Below are 27,012 nucleotides of genomic sequence, written 5' to 3'. Positions count from 1 at the left end.
TCCTGCCTCAGTTTCCCCCCCCCCCGCGTCCAAAGCGGCGAGCTTGGAGCCGGTTCCTGCCTCAGTTTCCCCATCGCAGAAACCCCCCCCGGGGGGTGACAGTGACATCCCCGAACACACCGGGGGCTTTCCAGCGGCCCCGCCCGGTGCTGCAAGGCGGAAATTCCCAGGAATCCGCTACTGGGGCGGGGGGGGCGGCCGTGTGTCCCCCCCCGAGCTCCCCAGCGGGACCCGGGGTGGGACCGAGCCCTCCCCGGGGCTGCCCGCGGGACTGGGGCCACTGGTGGAACTGGGAGTGCTGCGTGTCCCCTCCCGGCGTGGGGACCGGCACCCCCAGCCCCTCCCAAAGTGCTCCCCCGGGGGCCACACCCGGTTTGAGGGTGTCACCAGAGGATTTGGGGGTGTCTCGGGGGGGTTTGGGGGTGTCCCGGGGGGGGGGTTGAGGTTTGGGGGTGTCCCGGGGGGGTTTGGGGGTGTCCCGGGGGGTTTGGGGGGTGTCCCGGGGGTTTGGGGGTGTCCCCGGGGGGTTTGAGGGTGTCCCCGGGGGGGGTTTGAGGTTTGGGGGTGTCACTGGAGGGGTTTGGGGGTGTCCCGGGGGGGGATTGAGGTTTGGGGGTGTCCCGGGGGTTTCGGGGGCTCGGGGCCGTGCGCGCTCCCGGTTCTGCCCTGGCGCGTGCGCGCCCTGGGGGCGGGGCCGCGGGACCGCGCCCTGATTGGCCCGAGGGGCCCTTTATGCAAATGAGCACGCGGGGGGCGGGGCTTAGCTCGCAGTTCAGTGTTGTGGGCGGGGCTAAGGCTCAAGGGGGCGGGGCTTAGTTCGTAATTTAACCTTATAGGCGGGGCTAATGCTCAAGGGGGCGGGGCTTAGCGCGCTGTTTCGCATGGTGGGCGGGGTTACTGCTCAGAGGGGCGGGTCTTAGATCGTATATTGATCTTGTGGGCGGGGCTAAGGCTCAAGGGGGCGGGGCTTAGTTCGTAGTTTCGTGTTGTGGGCGGGGCTTAGCTCGCAGGTTAATGTTGTGGGCGGGGTTAATGCCCAGGGGGGCGGGGCCAGCCCGGCTGCACGTGGGCGCTATAAAGCCCCGGCCCGGGGCCCCCCCCGCAGTCGAGGCTCGGTCCCGCTCTTCCCCCGAGTCTCGCCGGGTCCCACCGGGTCCCCCCGAGTCCCGCCGGGTCCCCCCGAGTCCCACCGGTTCCCCCCGCGTCCCCCGCCGGCTCCAGCACCGCCCCGAGCCTTCCCCCCCACCCTCCCGCATCCCCCGGTGTCCCCCGGTGCCACTCGAGCCCCCGGTGACAGCGATGTCCCCCAGCCTGCGCCTGCCCGCCCGGGCCGCCCTGCTGTCCCACTCCCTGCCCGAGCCGGGGGTCCCCCGGGGTCCCCCCGCCCCCGCTGCCGCCTCTCCTCCGCCCCGCACCCCCCGCCCCCAGGGTCCCCCGGAGCCCCCGCGCCCCCGGGGCCTGGCCGAGATGCCGGGACCGAGCTCCACCGCCTTCATCTTCGAGCTGCTGTGCCGAGGAGGGGTGCGGAGGCTGCACGAGATGCAGGTAAATGGGGCTGGGGGCACCGGGGCCTCTGACCCGGGGCTTGGCAGAGGCAGGGGGACCCCGTTCCCATTGCTCTGGAGCGTGGGGGGACCCTGCTCCCACTGCCCTGGGCTGTGGAGGAGATGGGGGGACCCTGGTGTCACAGTCCCGGCTTGCAGGGGACAGGAGGTACCTCAGTGCCACCACCCCGGGTCTCGGAGGGGACAGGAGGGACCTTGGTCGGCCCAGCTGGAGGTGGGGAGGGGACAGGGACGCTGATCTCTGTCCCCGGGGCCGGGTGGGGTTGGGACATCCCAAGCTGCTCCCCAGGACTTGTTGGGGTGGTGCTGGGACCAAGGGTAAGAGCAGCCCGGGCTCGGGGGGTGCTGGGGGGCAGCAGCGGCACCGGGGACCGGGTCACCCCCGGAGGGGCACAGAGGGACAGGGACAGGGCCAGGGCCACCCCCAGGTGGGCGGTGGAGTCCTAGACCAGGTCACCGCTGGAGAATCGCTGCAGGTTCGGGAGCGCGGGAACGCCAGGACCTCCCCTTGTGCTGCAGCTCCTGCAGCAGCCCCGGGCACCCGCCCGTCCCCCGGTGTGACCCCCGGTGACCCCCGGTGTGACCCCCGGTGTGACCCCCAGTGACCCCCGGTGTGACCCCCGGTGTGATCCCCGGTGTGATCCCCGGTGTGACCCCCGGTGACCCCCGGTGTGATCCCCGGTGTGATCCCCGGTGTGACCCCCAGTGACCCCCGGTGTGACCCCCCGGTGTGACCCCCCGGTGTGACCCCCGGTGTGACCCCCGGTGTGATCCCCGGTGACCCCCGGTGTGACCCCCCGTGACCCCGAGCTCCCCTTACCCCCAGCCTGGGCGCTGGTTCCAGCTCAGGACAGTGGGGGAGGCCGCTGTGACCCCCCATGTCCCCCCCAGAGTGACAGCCCGGTCCCGGTTCGTGCCCCTGTGACCCCCCGTGTCCCCCCCAGAGTGACAGCCCGGTCCCGGTTCGGGCTCCTGTGACCCCCCATGTCCCCCCCAGAATGACAACCCGGTCCCGGTTCGGGCCCCTGTGACCCCCCATGTCCCCCCCAGGTCCACGGGCGGTCCCGGTTCGGGCCGCTCTGGAAGGCCCGGTTCGGGCCGGTGCTCACGGTGCACGTGGCCGACCCCGCGCTCGTGGCTCAGGTGCTGCGGCAGGAGGGGCCCGAGCCCCGGCGAGCCCTGAGCTGCCCCTGGAAGGAGCACCGGAGCCTCCGGGGGGTGCCCGGGGGGCTCCTCACCCTGTGAGTGCGCGGAGGGGGCGTTTATGGGGGGCTGACAGGGGCTGGGGGCTGCTCGGGGGGTCCGGGAGTTGCCCATGGGGGGCTCGGGGTTTGTCCAGGGGGGTCTTCGGGCTGGGGTTGGGGTTTGGAGCCTTGATTTGGGGGGCCGGGGGCGGCGCGGGGGGTTGGGGGATGCGCGGGGGATTTGGGGGGTTCACACTGAGGAGGGGGGGTCGCACAGGGACCCTCAGGGCTCCCCATGAGCTGGGGGTGTCGGTAGCCCCAGGGGCTCCCCCCGCACCCGTTCCGGGAAGGGCCCGTGGGGTGCGGGGGGGCCCGGGGTGACTCAGGCGTGATTCAGCCCCCCCTCCCCTCCTCCTGCCCCCCCGCCCCCCACGCAGGATGTGAGTAACTGCCCGGGGGGGGCCCGGCCCCCGCGTGGGCAGGGGGAGGGACCCCAAACCCCCGCGCAGCCCCCACCCCCCGCTGTCCCCCAGCCCCCGCCACGGGCACGGGGACCCGGTGGCTCTCACAGGTGCCCCTGAGCACACCTGGGGGGGCCCTGGCACTGCCTCGTGGGGAGACCGTGTCCCCCCCGTGTCTCCCCCGTGTCCCCCCCGTGTTCCCCGTGTCCCTCCCGTGTCCCCCGTGTCCCCATTCCCCGCCCCTCACTTCCCCTGTGCCCATCCCCCACCCGTGTCCCTGTCCCCTACCCTGGGTGTGTCTCTGACCCCCCCTCGTGTCCGGGCACCCCCCATGTCCCCATCCCCCCCCTGTAGCCCCATGTCCCCCCATGTCCTTGTCCCTCCCTGTGTCCACCCCGTTTCTGCGTGTCCCCACGTGCCATTACCTGTGTCCCTTGTCCCTGCCATGTCCCTGTCCCCCCCATCCCCCTCTGTGTCCCTGTCCCCCTCCTCCCGCGTGTCCCCACGTCCCCTCCATGCCCGGTGTCACCCGTGTCCCCATTCCTCGTCCCTGTCCTGCGTCCTCCACCCACATCTGTCCCTCTGTCCTCTGCGTCCGTCGTGTCCCCGTGTCCCCCGTGTCCCCGCAGCCCCCGTGACGCGTGTCCCGGTCCCCAGGGAGGGCGAGGCGTGGCGGGGGTCTCGGCGGGTGCTGGCGCGGGGGCTGCTCCGCCCGGGGGCTGCCGAGGCCTTCGCGGGGCCGGTGGCCGCCGTGGTGGCCGAGCTGGTGGCGCGGCTGCAGCGGCTGCGGCGGCAGCACCCGCGGGGGATCGTCCCCGACATCGGCACCGAGTTCAACCGCTTCGGCCTCGAGGGTGAGAGGGGACCCCAAAAGGGGACGGGGCACCCCAAAGGCTGGGACCCCCCCACAGGGACCCCCCCCATAGGGCACCCCAGGGATCCCCAGGGCCCCCAGCAGGACCCCCCGCGTCCCCCAAGTCTCCAGGGCACCTTCTGTCCCCCAGCGTCCCCAGGGACCCTTGGATCCCCGCTCAGTGTCCCCATCCCCGGTGTTTCCCGTGTCCCCAATGTCCCCAATGTCCCCCCTGTCCCGCAGCCATCTCCTGGGTGCTGTTCTCGTCCCGCCTGGGCTGCCTGGGGGACACCGGCGAGGCCGCCGAGGATGTCATCCGCTGCGTGGGGGCGGTGCTGGCACTGACGCTGGTGACAATGGCACTGCCCCGTCCCCTCCTGCGCCTCGTTCCTGCGCCCTGGGACGCCTTCTGCCACGCCTGGGACCAGCTCTTCGCCTTCGGTGAGGGGACACGGGGACAGGGAGGACAGGGGGGACACGGGGGACACCGTGAAGACATCCCATGGGGACACGGTGCCATCCCACAGGGACACCAGGACATCATACGGGGACACAGGGACATCCCAGGGGGGTGTGGGGATGTCCCGTGGCCATAGGGACCCTCCTGCTCACCTGCAGCTGAGGGGACATGGGGACACAGGGGGACATCCCAGGGCCATGGTGAGGGGACACAGGGGAGGGATATGGGGACATCCAGGGGACACACAGACATCCTGTGGGGTCACAGAAATGTCTCATGGCCACGGTGACAGTCCCACGCCATCGTCCCGCAGCTGAGGGACGCATCGATGGCACGTGGCTGCGGTGACACTGCCAGGGTGCTGTCCCCAGTCAAGGGACTCGGTGACCGTGTGGCCACGGTGGCACTGATGGCTGTTGCTGTCCCCAGCCAAGGGACACGTGGACCGGCGCGTGGCCGAGGTGGCCGCGCGGGGGTCGCCGGCCGAGGGGGACACGTGTGTCACCGACCTGCTGGCCCGGGAGCACGTCCCCATCAGCAGCATCTACGGGAACGTCACCGAGCTGCTGCTGGCCGGGGTGGACACGGTGAGGAGGGGGGTGACACTGCGGTGTCCCTGTTGTCACTGTGGGTCCCGCTGATGTCCCCCGTGTCCCCAGGTGGCCAGCACGCTGGCCTGGAGCCTGTACGAGCTGGCGCGGAACCCGGGGGCGCAGGCGGCCCTGCACCGCGAGCTGCTGGCTGCCACTGCCACCAACAGGGACACCCGCGGTGACAGTGCCACCCCCGACAGGGCCACTGCTGCTGCCACCGCCACTGCGCTGGCACGGCTGCCGCTGCTCCGGGCTGTGGTGAAGGAGACCCTCAGGTGACAGGGACACGGGGGACAGTGATGGGACACGGAAAGGACGTGGGAATGGCGAAGGGGGAGTGGGGTACGGGGACAGGAACACAGAGGGACACAGGGATGGGGACAGAGAGGGGAATGGGGACACAGACGGGGATGGGGACACAGACGGGGGATGGGGACAGACAGGGGGATGGGGACATGGGGATGGGGACACAGGGGATTGGGGACACAGACGGGGGGATTGGGGACACGTGGACAGAGGTGAGGGACACGGGAATGGGAATGGGAACAGGGATGTGGATAAAGATGGGAACAAGGATGGGGACAGGGACAGGTCGGGATTGGGATGGGAAGGAAGATGAGTTTGGGGACACGAGTGGGGACAAGGAGGAAGATGGGAAGGAGGATGAGGATGGGGACAAGGAAGGGATGAAGACAAGGATGGGGATGAGGACATGGATGAAGGTGGGGCCAGGGGTGGGGATGAAGATGCGGATGAAGGGGGGACAGGAATGGGGACAAGGAGGAAGATGAGGATGAGGGTGATGATGGGGATGAGAGTGAAGAGCAGGACAGGGCAGAGATGAGGGTGGGACAAGGAAGGGATGAAGACAAGATGGGATGAGGATGGGGATGAGGATGAGGATGGGGATGAGGATGAGGATGGACAGGGAGGTGACATCCAGGTGTGCTCCCCTGCAGGCTGTACCCTGTCATCCCGGCCAATGCCCGCGTTGTCCCCAACTGCGACATCCGCGTCGGTGACTACCTGGTGCCACGCCAGGTGAGCAGGGGACACCGCACACTCCAGGGCTCCCGGTGTCCCCAGGGTGTCCCCAGGGTGTCCCCAGGGTGTCCCCGCTGACCCCCGTGTCCCTGCAGACCCTCATCACCCTCTGCCATTACGCCACGTCCCGCGACAGCCGCTTCTTCCCAGCGCCCGACGCCTTCCGCCCGGAGCGGTGGCTGCGCCACGGGGACAGCGGGGACACGCCTGGGGACACGCCTGGGGACACGCCTGGGGACACTCCCGGGCACCCCCCCGGCCCCGGGCACCCCTTCGCCTCTCTGCCCTTCGGCCTCGGCCCTCGCAGCTGCGTCGGGCGCCGCTTGGCTGAGCTGCAGCTGCACATGGCGCTGGCACAGGTGGGTGTCCCTGTCCCCGCGATGTCCCCGCGGTGTCCCCGCGGTGTCACTCACCTGTCCCCACTCCCCCAGATCCTGCTGCGCTTCGAGGTGCGGCCGGAGCCTGGGGGGGGCCGCGTGCGCCCCATGACCCGCACCCTGCTGGCCCCCGCCGCCCCCATCAGCCTGCGCTTCCTCGAGCAGTGACAGCGGGGACAGCGGGGACAGCGGGGACAGCGGGGACAGCAGAGGCTTTGGAGACCCGGGGACAGCGGAGACATCAGAGGCTTTGGAGACCTGGGGACACCGGGGACACCAGGGACAGCAGCAGGACCTTGACCCTGGTCCTGACTTCACCACCAGTAATGACACTGACCCCAGTGGTGGCCTTGACACCACAGTGTCCGTCCCCAAGGTCATCAGGTCCCTGGACCTTGTGGTGGCCCTGACCCTGTGGGTGACTCCTGGTGACCCCAACTCCAGAACTGGCCCTGACACTGCTGTGGCCCCACAGTGACACCGACCGTGGTGGTCCTGACCCCAGCAGTGTCACAAGCCCTGTGCTGGCTGTGACCCCAGGGTGTCCCCAGCCCCGTGGTGACCCCAGCCTTGGTGGTGGCTGTGACCCCAGGGTGTCCCCAGCCCCGTGGTGACCCCAGCCTTGGTGGTGGCTGTGACCCCGAGGTGTCCCCAGCCCCGTGGTGACCCCAGCCTTGGTGGTGGCTGTGACCCCGAGGTGTCCCCAGCCCCGTGGTGACCCCAGCCTTGGTGGTGGCTGTGACCCCAGGGTGTCCCCAGCCCCGTGGTGACCCCAGCCTTGGTGGTGGCTGTGACCCCAGGGTGTCCCCAGCCCTGCAGCGCTGCCGGGGGATTTGGGATTATTTATTTGCCAATAAAGTGATTTTGGGATTTTGCTGCTGCCGGAGCTCCGGTCTCACCTCCCCACCCCCTCCTGTGACTCAACCCCTCCCCCCCACGTGCCCCCCCCGGGCTGGGGATGGGGGGACCGGTCCCGACCTGTCCCGGTGCGCCGGGGGTGCCGCGGCCCGCGGGGGGCGGGGGGAGCCCAGCCCCCTCCTCAAGGGGGGGTGGGGACCCTGAGAGCCCCGCGGGGGGCGGGGGGAGCCCAGCCCCCTCCCCATGGGGGGGTGGGGACCCTGAGAGCCCCGCGGGGGGAGGGGCCGCGGCCAGAGCGGGGCTCAGAGGGACCCCCGGGACCCCCGGACACCTCACGGTGCCCATTGGGGGGGGAGGGGTGGTGAGTGACCCCCCCCCCCCGGGGGTGTTTGGGGTCAGGGGGGCACCGGGGGGAGGGGTTGGGGTAACCCAGCAGGGGTGGGGGGCGTCGGGAACCCCCGGGAGGTTTAACCCGGTCGGTGCCGCCCGCGGTGGGGGGGGGGGCAATGTCCCGGGGGGGGGAGGGGCTGACGTCAGCACAGGGGACTCTGGACCCTCGTGGGGACCCTGAGGCAGCGGAGCGTGGTGACCCCCCCTCCCCCAGGTGCCAGAGGGACCAGGTGAGCGGGAGGAGGACGAGGGGAGGGTCCCTCGGGCAGGGGAATTGGGAGGGGGCTCACCTGGACACCCCCAACCCCCGGGGGGGTCACCCCGGGCTGCAAACAGGGCGGGGGGCGCAGGTGGGGGTGGGGCCGGTCCCGGAGCCCCGGGGGGGGGCAGCGGTGTGAAGGGATCAGCTCAGGTGAGGAACCTTCTGGAACGGGACAGGTGAGCGCGGGCTCTGACCGGGCCGGGGGGTCCTGGGGGTGTTGGAGCCCCCCGAGCCGGGGGAGGAGAGGGGAGGGGGCCGTGGCCATCAGCTGAGGGGGGGTCCCCCCTCCTGCCCCTCCCCTCCCCCCGCCCCCGCCGCTCTCACCGCGGGGCTGAGCCCCTCCCCCCTCCCGGGGGTTCCCGGGGGTCCCCTCGCCCCTCCCCCCGCCCCGCCCCTCCCCCCCCGGCCCTTCCGCCCGCCCCTCCCGCCTGTTCCGGCACCCCCGCCCCTCCCCCCCTGCCCCGCGCGCCGCCCGGTGAGTTCCGGGGTCCCCCCGGGACCCCCCAACTTTGGCACCCCCTCCTCCGATCCCGGAGAGACCCCCGGGGGGGAGGGGGGAGGGGCAGCGCCCGGGGGTGGGGGGAGCGGGGGGTCCCGGCTGGGGAGCTCTGGATGTTGGGGGGTCCCAGGGCTGGGGGGCTGGAGCAGGGGGTCCCGGCTGGGGAGCTCTGGATGCTGGGGGGTCCCAGGGCTGGGGGGGCTGGGGAGGGGGTCCCGGCTGGGGAGCTCTGGATGTTGGGGGGTCCCGGCTGGGGAGCTCTGGATGTTGGGGGGTCCCAGGGCTGGGGGGGCTGGAGCAGGGGGTCCCGGCTGGGGAGCTCTGGATGTTGGGGGGTCCCGGCTGGGGAGCTCTGGATGTTGGGGGGTCCCGGCTGGGGAGCTCTGGATGTTGGGGGGTCCCAGGGCTGGGGGGGCTGGAGCAGGGGGTCCCGGCTGGGGAGCTCTGGATGTTGGGGGGTCCCGGTTGGGGAGCTCTGGATGTTGGGGGGTCCCAGCGCCCGGGGGGGCTGGGGGGGGTTGGGAGCGCTGGTTTGGGGGGGCAGGGGGGACACGGTGGGGTCTGACCTGAGCGCCGCGGGGGGGTTTGGGGTGCTGGGGGTCACGGGGGTGGGAGCGGGAATTGGGGGGGCTGGGGGGGAGGCGGGGTCTCCAGGATGTGGGAGTGGGGTGCGGGGGGGTTTGGGGGTGTCGCTGAGGCTCTGCCCCCCCAGGATGGCGCAGGAGGTTCAGTACGAGCCGGTGGCCGAGCTGGGGGTGGGCGCGCACGGCTCCGTGTTCAAGGCTCGGGACCGGCTCAGCGGACGCTTCGTGGCGCTCAAGAACGTGCGGGTGCCCACGGGGGGGGCCGGGCTGCCCCCCAGCACCGTGCGGGAGGTGGCTCTGCTGCGCCGCCTCGAGCACCTCGAGCACCCCAACATCGTCCGGTGAGAGCCGGGGGCCGCTCGCCCTGCGGGGCACCCACCGGGCGGCAGGGAGGGGTCCCGGACAGGGAGGGGTCCCGGGCAGGGAGGGGTCCCAGGGCAGGGAGGGGTCCCGGACAGGGAGGGGACCCGGGGCAGGGAGGGGTCCCGGGGCAGGGAGGGGACCGAGGGCAGGGAGGGGACCCAGGGCAGGGAGGGGTCCCGGGCAGGGAGGGGTCCCGGGGCAGGGAGGGGACCCGGACAGGGAGGGGACCCAGGGCAGGGACGGGGGTCACAGGGCAGGAATGGGGGTCACAGAGCAGTTTTGGGGTCCCAGGGCAGGGATGGGAGTCCCAGGGCAGGGACGGGGGGGTCACAGAGCAGTTTTGGGGTCCCAGGGCAGGGATGGGGGTCCCAGGGCAGGGACGGGGGGTCACAGAGCAGTTTTGGGGTCCCAGAGCAGGAATGGGGTCCCAGGGTACAGCAGGTGTCCCACGGGCCCTGTCACACCCCGTGTCCCCATGTCCCTGTGTCCATGTCCCCATGTCCCCCGGTCCCCATGTCCCTGTGTCCCCCTGTCCCTGTCCCCATGTCCCCATGTCCCTGTCCCCGTGTCCCTGTCCCCGTGCCCGTGTCCCTGTCCCCATGTCCCCCTGTCCCCGTGTCCCTGTCCCCATGTCCCTGTGTCCATGTCCCCATGTCCCCCGGTCCCCATGTCCCCATGTCCCCATGTCCCCATGTCCCTGTGTCCCTGTCCCCGTGTCCCCGTGTCCCTGTCCCCCTGTCCCTGTGTCCCCATGTCCCTGTCCCCCTGTCCCTGTCCCCCTGTCCCTGTCCCCGTGTCCCTGTCCCTGTGTCCCTGTCCCCGTGTCCCTGTCCCCCTGTCCCTGTCCCTGTCCCCCTGTCCCCCTGTCCCGGTGTCCCCGTGTCCCTGTCCCCCTGTCCCTGTCCCCGTGTCCCTGTGTCCCTGTCCCCCTGTCCTTGTGTCCCCGTGTCCCCGTGTCCCCGTGTCCCTGTCCCCCTGTCCCTGTCCCCCTGTCCCTGTCCCCGTGTCCCTGTCCCTGTGTCCCTGTCCCCGTGTCCCTGTCCCCCTGTCCCTGTCCCTGTCCCCCTGTCCCCCTGTCCCTGTGTCCCCATGTCCATGTCCCCCTGTCCCTGTCCCCGTGTCCCTGTGTCCCTGTCCCCCTGTCCCTGTCCCCCTGTCCCTGTCCCCCTGTCCCTGTCCCCGTGTCCCTGTCCCCGTGTCCCTGTCCCCATGTCCCTGTCCCCGTGTCCCTGTCCCCAGGCTGATGGACGTTTGTGCCAGTGCCCGCACCCCACACGAGGCCAAGGTCACGCTGGTGTTCGAGCACGTGGAGCAGGACCTGAAAACCTTCCTGGAGAAGGCTCCGGCCCCAGGGCTGCCCCCCGACACCATCAAGGTGGGCTCGGGGGGGGGTCCCGAGGCCCCGGGGTGGCACGGGGGGGGGTCCCTGACCGTGTGTCCCCCCCAGGAGCTGATGCGGCAGTTCCTGCGTGCCCTGGATTTCCTGCACGCCCAGCGCATCGTCCACCGCGACCTCAAACCCCAGAACGTGCTGGTGACCAGCGCGGGCCAGCTCAAGGTGGCCGATTTCGGGCTGGCCCGGATCTACGGCTGCCACATGGCCCTGACCCCCGTGGTGAGTCCGGGGGGGTCACAGTGCCTGGGGTGGGCTGAGGGGGCGGGGACCCCCCCAGTTGGGGTCTTGGGTGGTCCTGGAGCCGGGTGGTGTCAGGGGATGGTGGCCGTGACTCCCAGGAGCTGTGGCTCCCAGGGTGACACTGGGGACACTGCGGGGACACCGCTGCCACGGCTCTGGGGCACTGGGGGTCACTGCTGGGGGTCCCTGGTGACGCTGTGGGTGCTGTGGGGGGGGACAGGTGGTGACACTGTGGTACAGAGCCCCCGAGGTGCTGCTCCGGGCTGCCTACGCCTCCCCCGTGGACATGTGGAGCGTGGGGTGCATCTTCGCTGAGATGTTCCGCAGGAAGTGAGGGGACACCGGGGGACACCGGGGGACACCTGGGGACACTGGGGGGACACCTGGGGACACCGGGGGACACCAGGGGACACTGGGGGACACCAGGGGACTCCAGGGGACACCGGGGGGACACCTGGGGGACACCTGCAGACACCTGGGGACACCTGGGGGACACCAGGGGACACCTGGGGGACACATGGGGGGACACCGGGGGGGATATGGGGACACCTGTGCGGGGACAGGGATACATGGGGGAACAGAGGGACAGGGGGGACACGTGGTGGGGGGCACAGGAGGGACAGATGAGGACACAGGGACATGGAGGGGACACGGGGTGGGGGGACATGGGGATACAGGGTGGGGGGCACAGGAGGGACAGATGGGGACACAGGGACATGGAGGGGACACAGGGTGGGGGGACACGGGGACACCAGCACACACACCTAGATGTGGGGGGCACAGTGAGGACACCGGGGGAGGACATGGGGTGGGGGACACAGGGACAGGGGGATGGGGGGGACAAGGGGTGGGGGAAACGAGGGGACACGTGAGGAAATCAGGTTCACAGGGGACGTGGGACACGAGGACACGGGGACATGGAGTGGGGGGACACGGTTGGGGGGACATGGGGACACTCCTGGGGTCACCCGGGTGCTGCTGGGGGGACATGGGGACACTCCTGGGGTCACCCGGGTGCTGCTGGGGGTCCCTGCCCTGTGGGGTGTCCCCTGTGCCCAGCCCCCCGTGTGTCCTGTCCCCCCCAGGCCGCTGTTCTGCGGGAGCTCCGAGGCCGATCAGCTGGGCAAGATCTTCGAGTGTGTGGGGTGGGGGCTCGGGGGGCACTGAACACAGGGTGGGGGGGCTGTCCCGGTTTGGGGGGGGCTGTCCCGGTTTGGAGGGGGCTGTCCCGGTTTGGGGGGGGCTGTCCCGGTTTGGGGGGGTTGTCCCGGTTTGGGGGGGGTTGTCCCGGTTTGGGGGGGGCTGTCCCGGTTTGAGGGGGGCTGTCCCGGTTTGGGGGGGGCTGTCCCGGTTTGGGGGGCTGTCCCGGTTTGAGGGGGGGTTGTCCTGGTTTGGAGGGGGTTGTCCCGGTTTGAGGGGGGCTGTCCCGGTATGGAGGGGGTTGTCCCGGTTTGGCAGGGTTGTCCCGGTTTGGGGGAACTCTCCCGGTTTGGGGGGGGGCTGTCCCGGTTTGAGGGGGGCTGTCCCGGTTTTGGGGGGGCTGTCCCGGTTTGGGGGGGGGGTCTGTCCCGGTTTGGGGGGGGGGTTGTCCAGGTTTGGGGGGGTTGTCCCGGTTTGGGGGGGGGCTGTCCCGGTTTGAGGGAACTCTCCTGGTTTGGTGGGGGGGTTGTCCCAGTTTGGGGGGGTTGTCCCGGTTTGGGGGGGGCTGTCCCGGTTTGGGGGGGGCTGTCTCGGTTTGGGGGGGCTGTCTCGGTTTGGGGGGCCTGTCCCGGTTTGGGGGGGTCTGTCCCGGTTTGAGGGGGGGTTGTCCAGGTTTGGGGGGGCTGTCCCGGTTTGGGGGGGCTGTCCCGGTTTGGGGGGGGGGTGTCCCGGGGGGGTGGTTCAGGCCCAAGGGGGGTTTTGGGGGCTGGAATCAGGGAGGGGGTACCGGGGGGGGGGGAGTTTTTTGGGGGGGATGGGCTGGGGGGTGCAAGCAGGGATTCCCTGGGGGGTCCTATGGGGGGGGGCAGCAGGGGGACCCTTTTGGGGGGCTGGTTTGGGGGTTGAGTTTCAGGCCCCCCCTCACCTCCTGTGCCCCCCCAGCCTGATCGGGCTCCCCCAGGAGGACGAGTGGCCGCAGGACGTGGCCCTGCCCAGGGAAGCCTTCGCCCCCTGCGCCCCCCGCGAGCCCCGGGGGGAGGTCCCGGAGCTGGGGGACAGCGGGGAGCAGCTGCTGCTGGTGAGGGGGGACCCGGGGGGGGGACACGGACGGGGGGGGGACAGCACGGGGACACGGCTGGGAAAACACAATGGGGGGAATGGGAACACCAGGGGACCCGTGGGGACACACAGGGAGGGACCAGGGACCCGTGGGGACACAGGGATGTTGTGAGAGTGTGACAGTTGGGGACACTGGGGGGGGACAGGGGGGACCTCCCCATCACCCCCTGAGCTCGGCAGCCCCTTTGGGGAGGGGTCACAACGGAGCCCCCCCGTCCTGACCCGGTCCTGTCCGGTTCCTGCCCCAGGCACTGCTGACCTTCAGCCCCCACAAGCGAATCTCGGCTCACGAGGCCCTGGGGCATCGGTACCTGCAGGGGGGGCGTGAGGGGTGACCCCTGCCCCCCCAAAAACCACCCCGAACATCCCCCAGGACTCTCATACCTGTGGGGGGGGGGAATTGTGGGGTGACACCCCCCAAAAACACCCCCTGAGCCTCTCCCACTGGTGGGGGGCGTGGGGGGTCACCCCCCAAACACCAGAACCCCCCCAGGACTGGATGGGAGGGAGGACCCCATTTATTGGAGGGGGGGGGGGCGGTTTCTGGGACCCCCCAATTCTGTGCCAATAAAGGGGTGTGGGCAGTGCCCCCCCCAGCTCGTGTGTCCCGTGGCACTGGGGGTGGCCGGGGGGGGTCACTGCTCTGGGGACCCCCCAGAACGAGCCCAAGCCGTGGTCACTGTTGTGTGTTTATTGGGGGGAGGGGGTGTCCCCCTGCTCCCCTCCCCCAGCGGGTCTGTGGGGTGGGGGGGACACACACTGGGGGGGGGGGTCACTGCTCCCAGTCATGGTGTAAACCAGTACAAACCAGTTTAGGGGTGTTGGGATGGGGGGGGCTCTGCTGGATTTGGGGAGAGGGCGACCCCCCCTCAGCCCCCCCAGCCCCCAATGCCCACAGGGGGGAGCGTGTGGGGGAGGGGTCACTGTGGTGGGGGTCCTGCCCCATGTGTCCCTCCGCCAGTGTGGGGGTGACCATGACCCCCCCGGGGGGGGACACACCATGGGGGGGCTGGGGGTGTCCGAAATGACCAGTACAAACCAGTTTGGGAGAGCTCAGACTGAGATGGGGCGGGGGGGGGACTCTGCCCCAGGCCCCTTTTGCTGGGGGAGGGTCACAGCCCTGCCGGGGGGGTCACCCCATGATTTTGGGGGTGTGTTTGTGTCCCCAGTGCTTCATGCGGCTGCAGGGGGCAGCTGATCAGCATTTGGGGGTTTCTGGACCCCCCCCCAGGCTGTGACCCCTCCCCAGAGGAGCTGTGGCCCCCCCCGGACCCCCCCACTATAGGAAGGCGCCGGGGTTGGCGCGGGGGTCCCGCTGGTTCCGGAAGCGGAGGGCGAGCCAGACCCCCAAAACCTGCAAACAAACAGAGAATTGGGGGGGGCTGCTGGACCCCCCCCCAACGCCTTGAGACCCCCACTGGCTCCCCCCACCCCCCCCGTACCTCGGTGAAGCTGAAGAACAGCCCGACCCCCCCCAAAATCTTGAGGGCCTGGTCCGAGTGCTGCAGCAGTTGGGGGGCGCAGGGGGGGCACGGGGGGACTCCCCCCGGGGGGAACTGGCACCTCTGGGGAGAAACAGGAGGGTCAGGGGGGTCCCCAGCAGCCCCCCACGCCACCCCCGGGGGTCCTCAGCCCCCCATTGCCCCAGGACACACCGTGGGGGGCACTGCAGGCCCCTCCTGGGGGCGTTCAGCACATCCAGGGGGTCCCCAAACTTCCTCCATTTCCCCCCCAAAACCCCCAACCCTCCCCACCCCCCAGGCCCCCTCCAGCCCCCCCAGGGGTGTCCCCCAAATCCCCCCTGTGCCCCCCAGGACCCCCAGGAGGACTCTCCAAGCTCCCCCAACCCCCCAGTGACCCCTGAACCCCCCCAGCTGCCCCTCCCCAGACTCACAGCGGGGCAGTTCGGGGGCTCCCAGGGGGGCTTCAGCCCGGGGGGGCTCCCGGGGGGCAGGGCTGGCAGGAGGGGGGGTCCCGGGGGGCTCCCCCAAACCACAGCAGCCCAGCCTGCGCTGCAGCTCCCCCCGCGCCCCCCCCACTCAGCAGGGGCCAGGCCGAGCGCAGCAGCCGCTCCTGAGGGGCAAGAGGGGGTCCCCAAAAATCGGTCAGTGCCCCCCCAGGACCCCCCCCCACCGCCACAGGGCCCCCAAACCCGCCAGGGCCCCCCAAAACCCTCCAGGGCCCCTTTGTGCCCCTCCCTGAGGGATCCCTGTGGGGCTGGGGGGTGTGGGGGGCTCCCTGTGCACCCCGGGATTGTGGGATGGGTTGGGGGGTTCCCGTGGGTGCCCCACGGGTGGGGTGGGGGTCCCAGAGGGGTCCTGGGGGGTCTCCAAGTGTGACCCACCTCACATGCCCAGGGTTTGGATGGGGAGGGGACCAAGAGGCTCCCTGAGCCCCCCAGGGAGTTGTGGGGTCCCAGGGGGTTTTGGGGAGCCCGGGGGGTTTTGGGGGTCCCAGGGTGTTTTTGGGTGGTCCCAGGGGGTTTTGGGGGTCCCGGGGGGTTATGGGGAGCCCGGGGGGTTTTGGGGGTCCCAGGGGGTTTTGGGGGTCCCGGGGGGTTTTGGGGAGCCCGGGGGGGTTATGGGGGTCCCAGGGGGTTTTGGAGAGCCCGGGGGGTTTTGGGGGTCCCTGGGGGTTATGGGGGTCCCAGGGGGTTTTGGGGGTCCCGGGGGGTTATGGGGGTCCCGGGGGGTTTTGGGGGTCCCAGGGGGTTTTGGGGGTCCCGGGGGGTTTTGGGGGGTCCCGGGGGGTTATGGGGGGTCCCGGGGGGGTTTTGGGGAGCCCAGGGGGTTTTGGGGAGCCCGGGGGGTTTTTGGGGAGCCCGGGGGGGTTCCCAGTACCCACCTGAGCCTCCCGGCCCAGGGCGAGGCAGGCGCAGGACACGCCGAGCTGGCACAGGAACACCAGGCCCAGGATCAGCACGTACTTGGGGGGTCAAGGGGGGCCACACACACATGGAGACCCCCCCCCCAAAATCCGGGACCTCCCCAAACCCCCCCAGCACCTCCCCACACCCAGACTGGGGCCCCCAGGTGGGGTTTGGAGCCCCGCTAAGGGGAGGAGCTGGGGGGTGCCATGGGGGAAAGGGGGGTTGGGGACATTGGGGGGGCGTTTGGGGACACAGGGGAGGGGGTGGCAGCCTGGGAGGGGTGGAGGGACAGCCAGGGGGGGTGTTTGGGACCTGGAGCTTGGGACACCCCCTCCCCAAGGGGACAAAGAGAACAGGAGCTGGTGGGTGGGGGGGCCCAGAGGGGCTTGGGGACACTGCCAGGGACATCCAGGGGGTGCTGGGGACACTGCCAGGGGTGTTGGGGACATCCAGGGGGTGCTGGGGACACTGCCAGGGGTGCTGGGGACATCCAGGGGGTGCTGGGGACATCCAGGGGGTGTTGGGGACACTGCCATGGGGCATCAGGGACATCCAGGGGGTGTTGGGGACACTGCCATGGGGCACCAGGGACATCCAGGGGGTGTTGGGGACACTGCCAGGAGTACCAGGGACATCCAGGGGGTGCTGGGGACACTGCCAGGGGTGTTGGGGACACTGCCAGGGGTACCAGGGACATCCAGGGGGTGTTGGGGACATCCAGGGGGTGCTGGGGACACTGCCAGAGGTACCAGGGACATCCAGGGGGTGTTGGGGACATCCAGGGGGTGCTGGGGATCCAGAGGGGCTTTGGGACAAGGGGACAAGGCGAGCAGGACGCGGTGGCCAGGCGGGGTGGGGGGTCCCAGAGGGGCTGGGGGCTCCCCGGGGTGTCCCGAAGAGGAGGATACGAAGAAGAGCAGGACCTGGTGGTGCCGCAGGGCCCCGAGCAGCCCCAGCCCCGCGATCAGCAGGAGGAAGACGCCGACGGCGAAGGCTCCTCCGAGCAGGGGGGGGCTGGAGCCCATGCCCAGGCCCCGCGCCCAGCCCGCGACCCCCACCAGCAGCACCCCCACCAGCTGGGGGGGGCTCCGGGTCAGGGGTCCCCCCGAGCACCCCTGATGGCCGCGGGGTGAGGGGGGGACACAGCCCGAGGGCCCCAGGGGGGTTTTGGGGGGTCCCCGGGGTGGTGAGGGGGGTGTGCTCTGCCCCCAGCCCCCCGCGACCCCCAGCCCCCTCCCGCTGGATTTGGGGGGGTTGTGGCCTTTGGACCCTGGCCCCTGACCCTCCCCGGGACCCCCGACCCCTCCCCAGGCCCCCCCCTTTCAGGGGAGCCCCAGAACCCCTCGCCACCCCCAGACCGGGGGTCCCTGGAGCCCCCCCAGTGTGGGGACCCCCAATTCCCCCACAGGGAGACCCCCCTGCACCCCACAACCCCAAATTGGGCGGGTGTCCCCCCGAACCTCCCCGGACTCTTCCCTGGGGGTGCCGCGGGACCCCTCAGCCCCCCCCGCCCCCTCAGAGCTGAGGGGTCCCCAATCCCCTCCCCGCTCACCACATAGACCACGTTGAGAGCGCAGAGCGCGTTGCGCGAGCAGGCGAAGCCTCCGCAGACCATGGCGGGGGCGGGGGTCCCGGGGGGGTCCCGGGGGTCCCGGGGGGTCCCGGGGGGGCTCGGGGGGCTCCGGGGTCCCCCGCGCCGCGGGCCCCTTTAAACCGCGGCCCCGCGCCCCGCGCGCGCCCGCCCGCACTGCGCGTGCGCAGGACTCAAGCCCCGCCCACCCCGCCGTGTGTACTCGGGTTCCCGCCTAAAGGCCCCGCCCATTTCCCGTGTCTCGGCCCCGCCCCTGCTCCATATATGGGCATAGCCCCGCCCATGGAGCAACACCCGCGCTCTCCGTACTGCGCATGCGCGGGCGCCGCTGAGGCGGGGTCTCTGCGGGAGGGGCGGGGCCCAAGGAGGGGGGCGGGGCCTGTTTGGGCTCCTGCCCCGCCCCCCCCCGTTCCAGCCCATCCCCCCAACCCCCCCCCGACCCCCCCCTGAACCGCCCCGGCCGCACAAATCCCGACTCCGCCAAACCCCAGAGCCCTCCAGGACCCCCCGGAGGCCCCCCCAGCCCTACTGACCCTAAGGGACCCCCACCATAGCCCCCCAGAATCCCCCCACCGCCCCCCAGGATCTCCCCATCGCCCCCCAGGATCCCCCCACCGCCCCCCAGGATCCCCCCAGGATCCCCCCAGGATCCCCCAGGATCCCCCCCAGGATCTCCCCCATCGCCCCCCAGGATCCCCCCCCACCGCCCCCCAGGATCCTCCCACGCCCCCCAGGATCTCCCCAGAGCCCCCAGGATCCCCCCAGAGCCCCCCAGGATCCCCCCAGAGCCCCCCAGTCCCTGTATCCCCCCAAGAGACCCTTTGTGCCTGAGCGCTCCCGCAGCAGCCCCCGGTGATCTCCCCCCGCTGCCCCACGGCCCCCCCCGATCCCCTCCGTGACCCGCAGGTGCTTCTGTGCTCCCCAAACCCCTCAAGGGGTCCACAGAGCCCCACGCGGGACCCCCCCCAGGCCCCCCCCCGCTTCTGCCGCCCCCCACACCCCAAATCCCCCGTGTCCCCCCCTGTCCCCCCCGAGCTGAGGCTGCTGTGAGCGGAGGGGCCGTGACCCCCCCCTGGGAAGTCCTTGAGGGACCACATTTGGTCTCTTAAACATTAAACAGCTCCGGGGGGGGCGGTGGGGACAGATTTGGAGGTGCCAACACCCCGGGAGGGGTCAACTTTTGGGGGGGCGAGTCCTCAAATCCACCCTCGGGCACAGAAACAGGAGGAACTGCGGGTGCAGCCCCCCCCAGCCAGCCCGGGGGGCTCCGGGCTGTCCCCGGGCCGGGGTCCTCCCCTCTGCCGAGGTCAGGTCGCGACCTTGGGGCACTATCGCGACGATAGCGGCGGCTATAAGCGACAGCAGGGCCCGGGGGGGGGGAGATCGCGATGGCTCCGTGGCTGCTGTGGCTGCTGCTGGTGACCGGCGCGGGGGGCAGCGGGGATGTGCCCCCGGTTCCCCGGGCGGTACCGGAGCCCCGGGCTGGTACCGGGATCCCCCCGGGCGGGTACCGGGATCCCCCCGGGCGGTACCGGGATCCCCCCGGGCTGGTACCGGGATCCCCCCGGGCCGTGTCGGACGCGGAGCTCCGGCAGCTCTCGGAGCAGCTGCTCGCCGCAGATTCCAACCGGGCCGGGCCGGGACAGCTCGAGCTGAACCTGAAGGGGTCGGGGAGCGACACCCGCGGGCCTCGAGGTGGAGGGAGAGGGCTGGGGGGTGAGGGGTACTCAGCACCCTCCGTGTTCTCCCTCTCATCCCCCCGTGCCCCCAAACCTCTGCCCTCTCCCTCTCCATCCCACCGGGCTCCATCCTGTTCTGTCCCATCCCTCTGTCCCAAACCCACCCAGCTCCATCCTCATCCCTTGATCCCACCTGTCCCATCCCTGTCCCTCCATCCCATCCCAATCCCACGTTTCCTTCCCATCCCATGTTTCCATCCTTGTCTCACACCAAACCCATTTCCCTCTGTCCCATCCCCCTGCTCCATCCCAGCTGTCCCCATCCTCATCCTCCATCCTGGGGACATCCCTGGCTCCACCCCACACTCCCCTCCCAACCCCGAGTTTCTCTTCCCTCATCCTTACACCCCAAATCCATGTCCTTCCACCCCTCATCTCCACCCCACGTGTGTCCGTCCATCCATCATCCTCCTCATCCATCCCTCCATCATCCATCCATCCATCCCTGTCCATCCATCATCCATCATCATCCATCCATCCATCCATCCATCCATCCATCCCATCCCTGCCCATCCATCATCCATCCATCCATCCATCCATCCATCCATCCATCCATCCTCATCCATCCATCCATCCATCCATCCATCCATCCATCCATCCATCCATCCATCATCCATCCATCCATCCATCATCCATCATCCATCACATCCACCATCCATCATCCATCCATCATCCATCCATCCATCATCCATCCATCATCCATCATCCATCCATCCATCCATCCATCCATCCATCCATCCATCCATCCATCCATCCATCATCCATCATCCATCCATCCATCCATCCATCCATCATCATCCATCCATCCATCCATCACCATCATCCATCCATCATCCATCCATCATCCATCACATCCATCCATCATCCATCCATCATCCATCCATCATCCATCATCCATCCATCATCCATCCATCACATCCATCATCCATCCATCATCCATCCATCCATCATCCATCCATCCATCCATCCATCCATCCATCCATCATCATCCATCATCATCCATCCATCCCATCCATCCATCCCATCCATCCATCATCCATCCATCATCCATCATCCATCATCCATCCATCCATCCATCCATCCATCTCATCCATCCATCATCCATCATCCATCCATCCATCCATCCATCCATCCATCCATCCATCCATCCATCCATCCAACCATCCATCCATCCATCCATCATCCATCCATCATCCATCCATCCATCCATCCATCCATCCATCATCCATCCATCATCCATCATCATCCATCATCCATCCATCCATCCATCATCCATCACCCATCCATCATCCATCATCCATCCATCATCCATCCATCCATCCATCACCCATCCATCATCCATCATCCATCCATCATCCATCATCCATCCATCATCCATCATCCATCCATCCCTCATCCATCATCCATCCATCATCCATCATCCATCCATCCATCATCCATCCATCATCCATCCATCCATCCATCATCCATCCACATCCATCCATCCATCCATCCATCCATCCATCATCCATCCATCATCCATCCATCCATCATCCATCCATCCATCCATCATCCATCCATCATCCATCCATCCATCCATCCATCCATCATCCATCCATCATCCATCCATCCATCATCCATCCATCATCCATCCATCCATCATCCCTCATCCATCATCCATCATCCATCCCTCCCTCCATCCATCCATCCATCCATCCATCCATCCATCATCCATCCATCCATCCATCCATCCATCCATCCATCCATCCATCCATCATCCATCCATCCATCATCCATCCTATCATCCATCCATCATCCATCCATCCATCATCCATCATCCATCCATCCATCCATCCATCCATCCATCCATCCATCCATCATCCATCCATCCATCATCCATCCATCATCCATCCATCATCCATCCATCCATCATCCATCATCCATCCATCCATCATCCATCCATCCATCATCCATCCATCCATCCATCCATCCATCCATCCATCCATCCATCATCCATCCATCCATCCATCCATCCATCATCCATCCATCCATCATCCATCTATCATCCATCCATCATCCATCCATCCATCATCCATCATCCATCCATCCATCCATCCATCCATCCATCCATCCATCCATCATCCATCCATCCATCATCCATCCATCATCCATCCATCATCCATCCATCCATCATCCATCATCCATCCATCCGTCATCCATCCATCCATCATCCATCCATCCATCCATCCATCCATCCATCATCCATCATCCATCATCCATCCATCCATCCATCCATCCATCCATCCATCCATCATCCATCCATCCATCCATCCATCATCCATCATCCATCCATCATCCATCCATCATCCATCCATCCCTCATCCATCCCCCATCCCAATCCCGCATTCCCTCATCCCGTCCCTCCCCCCCGTGTGTTTCCATCCCACATTCCCCGCCAATCCCTGCCCATTCCAGGCTGTTTTCCTACGTGTCCCCGGAGCTGCTGGCCCGTCCCACCTTCTCCCGGCTCCTGGCGCTCCTGGATAATTACGAGCCGCGCACGGGCCGGGACGAGGTGGAGACGGCGGAGGAGCAGCGGGAGCAGCAGGAATTCCTGGAAGCCGCCCTGGACACTCCGGTCCTGGCACTGCTGGAGCGCTTCGTCCTTAGCAAGGGTGGGGCTGCGCTGTCCTTATGGTGTCCCCATGGTGTCCCCCAGTGTCCCCACGGTGTCCCCAGTGTCCCCATGGTGTCCTTATGGTGTCCCCACGGTGTCCCCAGTGTTCCCATGGTGTCCTTATGGTGTCCCCATGGTGTCCCCAGTGTCCCCACGGTGTCCTTATGGTGTCCCCCACGGTGTCCCCAGTGTCCCCACAGTGTCCCTATGGTGTCCCCACGGTGTCCTTATGGTGTCCCCATGGTGTCCCCAGTGTCCCCACAGTGTCCTTATGGTGTCCCCACGGTGTCCTTATGGTGTCCCCACAGTGTCCTTATGGTGTCCCCATGGTGTCCTTATGGTGTCCCCACGGTGTCCCCAGTGTCCCCACGGTGTCCTTATGGTGTCCCCCATGGTGTCCCCAGTGTCCCCACGGTGTCCTTATGGTGTCCCCATGGTGTCCTCATGGTGTCCCCACGGTGTCCTTATGGTGTCCCCACAGTGTCCTTATGGTGTCCCCATGGTGTCCTTATGGTGTCCCCATGGTGTCCCCAGTGTCCCCACAGTGTCCCTTATGGTGTCCCCACGGTGTTCCCCCTGTCCTCACCGTCTTCCCACAGTGTCCCCATGTTGACTTCTCAGTCCCCCCAGTGTCCCCCTAGTGTCCCCACAGTGTCCCTCCAGTGTCCCCCCAGTGTCCCTCAGTGTCCCCCCAGTGTCCTCCCAGTGTCCCCCAATGTTCCCAGTGTCCCCCCCAGTGTCCCCCAGTGTCACCCCAGGGTTCCCACCCTGTTCACACCCCAGTGTCCCTCGTTTTCCCCTGTCCACATGCTCCACCCTGTCCCCAGGGCTGTACCCCATGTCCCCAAGGCTGTACCTCATGTCCCCACGGTGTCCCTACGATGTCCCCCACGATGTCCCCACGGTGTCCCTACGATGTCCCCACGATGTCCCCACGGTGTCCCCAGGGCTGTACCCCACGATGTCCCCACAGTGTCCCCAGGGCTGTACCCCATGTCCCCAGGGCCGTACCCCATGTCCCCACGATGTCCCCACGGTGTCCCCAGGGCTGTACCCCATGTCCCCAGGGCTGTACCCCATGTCCCCACGATGTCCCCACGGTGTCCCCAGGGCTGTACCCCATGTCCCCACGATGTCCCCACGGTGTCCCCAGGGCTGTACCCCTCGGCTGAGGCGTTCCGGGCCGATCTCCACTCCATGTGGTTTGGGCTCTACTCGCGCTCCAGTGGGAAAGCGCTGGATTCCTCTGGCTTCGAGCACGTGTTCCATGGTGAGGGGACACGAGGGACATGTGGGGACATGGGGGGGGACACTGGAGGTGGGAGGGGAACAGGGAGAGGGATTGAACGTAGGGGGACACCGAGGGGGATGGGGGGGACACTGGGGATGAAGCTGGGGAGGCCTGGGGGGGCGCAATGCCGGGGCTCAGGGGTCAGTGGTGGGGGTCCATGGTGGGATGTTCATGGTGGGGGGTCCATGGTGGGGTGTCAGTGGTGGGGGTCCGTGGTGGGGGGTCCATGGTGGGGGGTCCATGGTGGGGGAGCTGTGGTCACCTGCTCTCTCTGTCCCCAGGGGAGGTGAAGAAAGGGGGAGGTGTCGGGGTGTCACAACTGGGTGCAGCTGCAGGCGCTGGAGCGAGCGGGGAGACTGCAGTACCTGGGCTACACCTGGGGACGGGCCCGTGAGTGGGGACAGGGGGACACGGGGGGGACAGGGGGACACGGGGGGACAGGGGGACATGGGGGGACAGGGGGACACGGGGGGACAGGGGGGACATGGGGGGACAGGGGGACACGGGGGGACAGGGGGACATGGGGGGACAGGGGGACACGGGGGGACAGGGGGACACGGAGGGACATGAGGGGGACACAGGGACACCAGGGGCGCTAAAGGAAGAGGAGAGGATGGGGATGTGATGAGGATGGGAGCACGGGGGGACTCCCTGAGTGAGGGATGGGGGGGGACACTGGGGGACACTGGGGGACGCGGGGACACGGGGAGGGATCCCCTGAGTGGGGGGTGGGGACACAGAGCGGGGGACCCACTGCAGCAGCCCTCGGGTTCCCCTCCTGTCCCCAACCCCCACAATGTCCCCAGCCAAGGTCTCTGTCCCCTAGGGATGACCCTCAGGGTCCCATCATTGCCCCCGAGATCCCATTCCCGCGTTTCCCAGGATCTTTGTGTCCCCCTGTGTCCCACTGGCTGTCCCCACCCTGTCACCCTTCCCCATCCTCCGCCTGCAGCACCCCCGGTGTCCCTGTCCCCCCCCGAGGCCACACCCGGCCCCCCCAGGGCTGTACCCACGGCCCCCCGCGTGTCGCGCCCCCCGTGTCCACATCCAGGGCTCTTCTGTGTCCCCATGGCTGTTCCCAGGCTCCTGTGGGACCTTACCTGGGGTCCCCCCATTCCCTTCCCCGTGTGCGCCCCTCGAGTTCCCCGCAGTGCACAGCGCTCCTGGCTGTGCTGTCACTGCGCTTCTGCTGGGACGGGGTGTCCCCCTGTCTGTCCCGTCCGTGGTGACCCCCGCCGTGTCCCCTCCGCAGTGGACGGACTTCCCGGACGTGCTGTCGCTGCAGTTCCGCTGGGACGGGTACTCCAAACCCCGGGGGTCGCTCCTGGTGGGCTCCAGCCCCGAGTTCGACCCTGGCTCTGTTCACCCTCTGCTTCCTGGCACGCCCCGACCGCCAGTGAGTGCGGGGCACCGAGGGGGAGGGGGGGCTGGCACCTGCCCGAGGGGGGGCGACCTGGCGGCCACCCAGGGCTTAGGGTGCCCAGCTGGGGGTCCCAGAGCCGGGGTCACCCTCACCTGTCCTTGCAGGTGCCACATCAGCCTGGGGGGTGAAGCCGCCCACCATCCAGACCTACACCTGGGAAAAGCAGCGCCTCGTGGCCTCTGCGTACCCCCTCACCCCCTGAGCCTTCCAAAGCACCCCCGTGACCCCCCGTGACCCCCCCCGTGACCCCCGTGACCCCTCCGTGATCCCCCCGTGACCCCCCCCGTGATCCCCCCCCCCATGGTACCCCGTGACCCCCCCGTGACCCCTCCGTGATCCCCCCGTGACCCCCCCGTGATCCCCCCCGTGACTCCCCGTGATCCCCCCGTGATTCCCCCGTGACCCCCCCCGTGATCCCCCCCGTGATTCCCCCCCCTCACCCCTCAATAAACCCCCCACGGGACCCCCATTCCCGCCTCTGCCTGGGAGGGCTCAGGGGAGGGGGGACACAGGTGCTGGGACCCCCTGGGGGTGCTGGGGACACCCCAGTGGATGTTGGGGCCCCCTGGGGGTGCCGGGACCCCCCGATGAGTGCTGTGGACCCCCCCCAGTGGATGTTGGGACCCCCCAGTGGATGTTGGGACCCCCCCCAGCCGATGTTGGGGCCCCCTGGGGGTGCTGGGACCCCCGATGAGTGCTGGGACCCCCCCCAGTGGATGTTGGGACCCCCCTGGGGGTGCTGGGACCCCCAGAGTGAGTGCTGGGGCCCCCCAGTGGATGTTGGGACCCCCCAGTCGATGTTGGGACCCCCCAGTGGATGTTGGGACCCCCCCCAGTGGATGTTGGGACCCCCTGGGGGTGCTGGGACCCCCCCAGTGGATGTTGGGACCCCCTGGGGGTGCTGGGACCCCCGATGAGTGCTGGGACCCTCCAGTGGATGTTGGGACCCCCCCAGTGGACGTTGGGACCCCCTGGGGGTGCTGGGACCCCCAGAGTGAGTGCTGGGGCCCCCCCAGTGGATGTTGGGACCCCCCCAGTCGATGTTGGGACCCCCCCAGTGGATGTTGGGACCCCCTGGGGGTGCTGGGGCCCCCCCAGTGGATGTTGGAACCCCCCAGTGGATGTTGGGGGCCCCCCCAGTGGATGTTGGGACTCCCTGGGGGTGTTGGGACCCCCAGAGTGAGTGCTGGGGCCCCCCAGTGGATGTTGGGACCACCCCCCAGTGGATGTTGGGACCCCCCCAGTGGATGTTGGGGCCCCCCTGGGGGTGTTGGGACACCCCCCAGTGGATGTTGGGACCCCCTGGGGGTGCTGGGACCCCCCGATGAGTGCTGGGACCCTCTGCAGGTGTTGGCACCGTCCCGGGCACTGGGACCCCCCCCCAGGTTCTGGGACCACCCTGTGGGCACTCGAGGGGGGGGGGGGCAGGAGTCCATGGCTGGGGGGGGGACACAGGGACACCTGGGGGGACACCTGGGGGGACACCTGGGGGGACACGTGTGTGTGGGGGGTGGGGCGGTGTGTGCATGGGAAGTCCGTGTGTTTGTGCATGTGTCCTTAGTGTGTCCATGCGTCCGTGCACATGTCCTTAGCATGTCCGTGCACGTGTCCGTAAGGTGTCTGTGTGTCCTTAGCGTGTCTGTGTGTCCGTGCACGTCCTGAGCGTGTCCATGTGTCCATGCACGTGTCCTTAGCGTGTCCGTGCACATGTCCATAAGGTGTCTGTGTGTCCTGAGCATGTCCGTGTGTCCCTGCATGTGTCCTTAGTGTGTCCGTGTGTCCGTGCACGTGTTTGTATGTGTCTGTGTGTCCTGAGCATGTCCGTGTGTCCCTGCATGTGTCCATAGTGTGTCCGTGTGTCCGTGCACGTGTTTGTAGTGTGTCTGTGTGTCCTTAGCGTGTCCGTGTGTCCCTGTACCTGTCCGTAGCATGTCCGTGTGTCCGTGCTCGTGTCCGTAAGGTGTCTGTGTGTCCTGAGCATGTCCGTGTGTCCCTGCATGTGTCCTTAGTGTGTCCATGTACGTGTCCTTAGTGTGTTCGTGTGTCTCTGCATGT

General features: G+C 68.6%; 4 protein-coding genes across 8 annotated transcripts; 3 read left to right on the top strand and 1 right to left on the bottom strand.

Annotated features, from left to right (window-relative positions):
• The first annotated feature begins 1,387 nt into the window (after nt 1-1,387).
• Nucleotides 1,388-6,772, top strand: LOC131590801 (25-hydroxyvitamin D-1 alpha hydroxylase, mitochondrial). The gene is made up of 9 exons (XM_058861109.1): nt 1,388-1,545; nt 2,616-2,806; nt 3,868-4,064; nt 4,307-4,504; nt 4,953-5,110; nt 5,183-5,391; nt 6,076-6,157; nt 6,256-6,519; nt 6,592-6,772. Exons 1-9 carry the CDS (start codon nt 1,468-1,470, stop codon nt 6,703-6,705), a joined length of 1,491 nt encoding a protein of 496 aa, XP_058717092.1. The 5' UTR covers nt 1,388-1,467; the 3' UTR covers nt 6,706-6,772.
• Nucleotides 6,773-7,928: 1,156 nt separating this feature from the next.
• Nucleotides 7,929-13,819, top strand: CDK4 (cyclin dependent kinase 4). Of its 5 annotated transcripts, none has more exons than XM_058861114.1 (8): nt 7,929-8,015; nt 9,259-9,471; nt 10,733-10,868; nt 10,941-11,108; nt 11,350-11,459; nt 12,215-12,274; nt 13,212-13,347; nt 13,637-13,819. In XM_058861114.1, the coding sequence occupies exons 2-8, from the start codon at nt 9,260-9,262 to the stop codon at nt 13,721-13,723; spliced, it is 909 nt and encodes a 302-aa protein (XP_058717097.1). In that variant the 5' UTR covers nt 7,929-8,015; nt 9,259; the 3' UTR covers nt 13,724-13,819. The 5 variants fall into 5 exon arrangements, with proteins under 5 accessions (XP_058717097.1, XP_058717095.1, XP_058717099.1 ...); XM_058861112.1 differs by lacking the exon at nt 7,929-8,015 and adding an exon at nt 8,174-8,223; XM_058861116.1 differs by lacking the exon at nt 7,929-8,015 and adding an exon at nt 8,478-8,522 and having other exon boundaries at nt 10,754-10,868.
• A 147-nt stretch (nt 13,820-13,966) lies between these two features.
• TSPAN31 (tetraspanin 31) lies at nt 13,967-17,950 on the bottom strand. The gene is made up of 6 exons (XM_058861090.1): nt 17,810-17,950; nt 17,166-17,333; nt 16,229-16,313; nt 15,283-15,461; nt 14,831-14,953; nt 13,967-14,742 (listed from the first exon to the last, which is right to left on the bottom strand). The coding sequence occupies exons 1-6, from the start codon at nt 17,870-17,872 to the stop codon at nt 14,668-14,670; spliced, it is 693 nt and encodes a 230-aa protein (XP_058717073.1). The 5' UTR covers nt 17,873-17,950; the 3' UTR covers nt 13,967-14,667.
• A 1,286-nt stretch (nt 17,951-19,236) lies between these two features.
• On the top strand, nt 19,237-25,159 carry LOC131590787 (uridylate-specific endoribonuclease C-like). Its single transcript, XM_058861089.1, has 5 exons — nt 19,237-19,571; nt 22,042-22,241; nt 23,397-23,513; nt 24,787-24,930; nt 25,062-25,159. The coding sequence occupies exons 1-5, from the start codon at nt 19,237-19,239 to the stop codon at nt 25,157-25,159; spliced, it is 894 nt and encodes a 297-aa protein (XP_058717072.1).
• The last annotated feature ends 1,853 nt before the right edge of the window (nt 25,160-27,012 follow it).

The sequence above is a fragment of the Poecile atricapillus genome, chromosome 35 (assembly GCF_030490865.1).
Source record: "Poecile atricapillus isolate bPoeAtr1 chromosome 35, bPoeAtr1.hap1, whole genome shotgun sequence".
NCBI classification, from domain to species: domain Eukaryota; kingdom Metazoa; phylum Chordata; class Aves; order Passeriformes; family Paridae; genus Poecile; species Poecile atricapillus.
This window is presented reverse-complemented; position numbering and strand designations above follow the sequence as displayed.

Coding starts and splice junctions, on each gene's coding strand:
- CDK4 (XM_058861114.1), top strand. CDS start 9,260: ATGGCGCAGGAGGTTCAGTACGAGCCGGTGGCCGAGCTGGGGGTGGGC. Junction 10,869..10,940: donor TGCCCCCCGACACCATCAAG/GTGGGCTCGGGG, acceptor TGTCCCCCCCAG/GAGCTGATGCGGCAGTTCCT. Junction 13,348..13,636: donor GCGGGGAGCAGCTGCTGCTG/GTGAGGGGGGAC, acceptor TTCCTGCCCCAG/GCACTGCTGACCTTCAGCCC.
- LOC131590787 (XM_058861089.1), top strand. CDS start 19,237: ATGGCTCCGTGGCTGCTGTGGCTGCTGCTGGTGACCGGCGCGGGGGGC. Junction 19,572..22,041: donor AGAGGGCTGGGGGGTGAGGG/GTACTCAGCACC, acceptor TGCCCATTCCAG/GCTGTTTTCCTACGTGTCCC. Junction 23,514..24,786: donor CTTCGAGCACGTGTTCCATG/GTGAGGGGACAC, acceptor TCCCCTCCGCAG/TGGACGGACTTCCCGGACGT.
- TSPAN31 (XM_058861090.1), bottom strand. CDS start 17,872: ATGGTCTGCGGAGGCTTCGCCTGCTCGCGCAACGCGCTCTGCGCTCTC. Junction 16,314..17,165: donor ACCAGGTCCTGCTCTTCTTC/GTATCCTCCTCT, acceptor TGACCCCCCAAG/TACGTGCTGATCCTGGGCCT. Junction 15,462..16,228: donor GGGCCGGGAGGCTCAGGTGG/GTACTGGGAACC, acceptor CTTGCCCCTCAG/GAGCGGCTGCTGCGCTCGGC.
- LOC131590801 (XM_058861109.1), top strand. CDS start 1,468: ATGCCGGGACCGAGCTCCACCGCCTTCATCTTCGAGCTGCTGTGCCGA. Junction 4,505..4,952: donor GGACCAGCTCTTCGCCTTCG/GTGAGGGGACAC, acceptor TGCTGTCCCCAG/CCAAGGGACACGTGGACCGG. Junction 5,111..5,182: donor TGCTGGCCGGGGTGGACACG/GTGAGGAGGGGG, acceptor CCGTGTCCCCAG/GTGGCCAGCACGCTGGCCTG.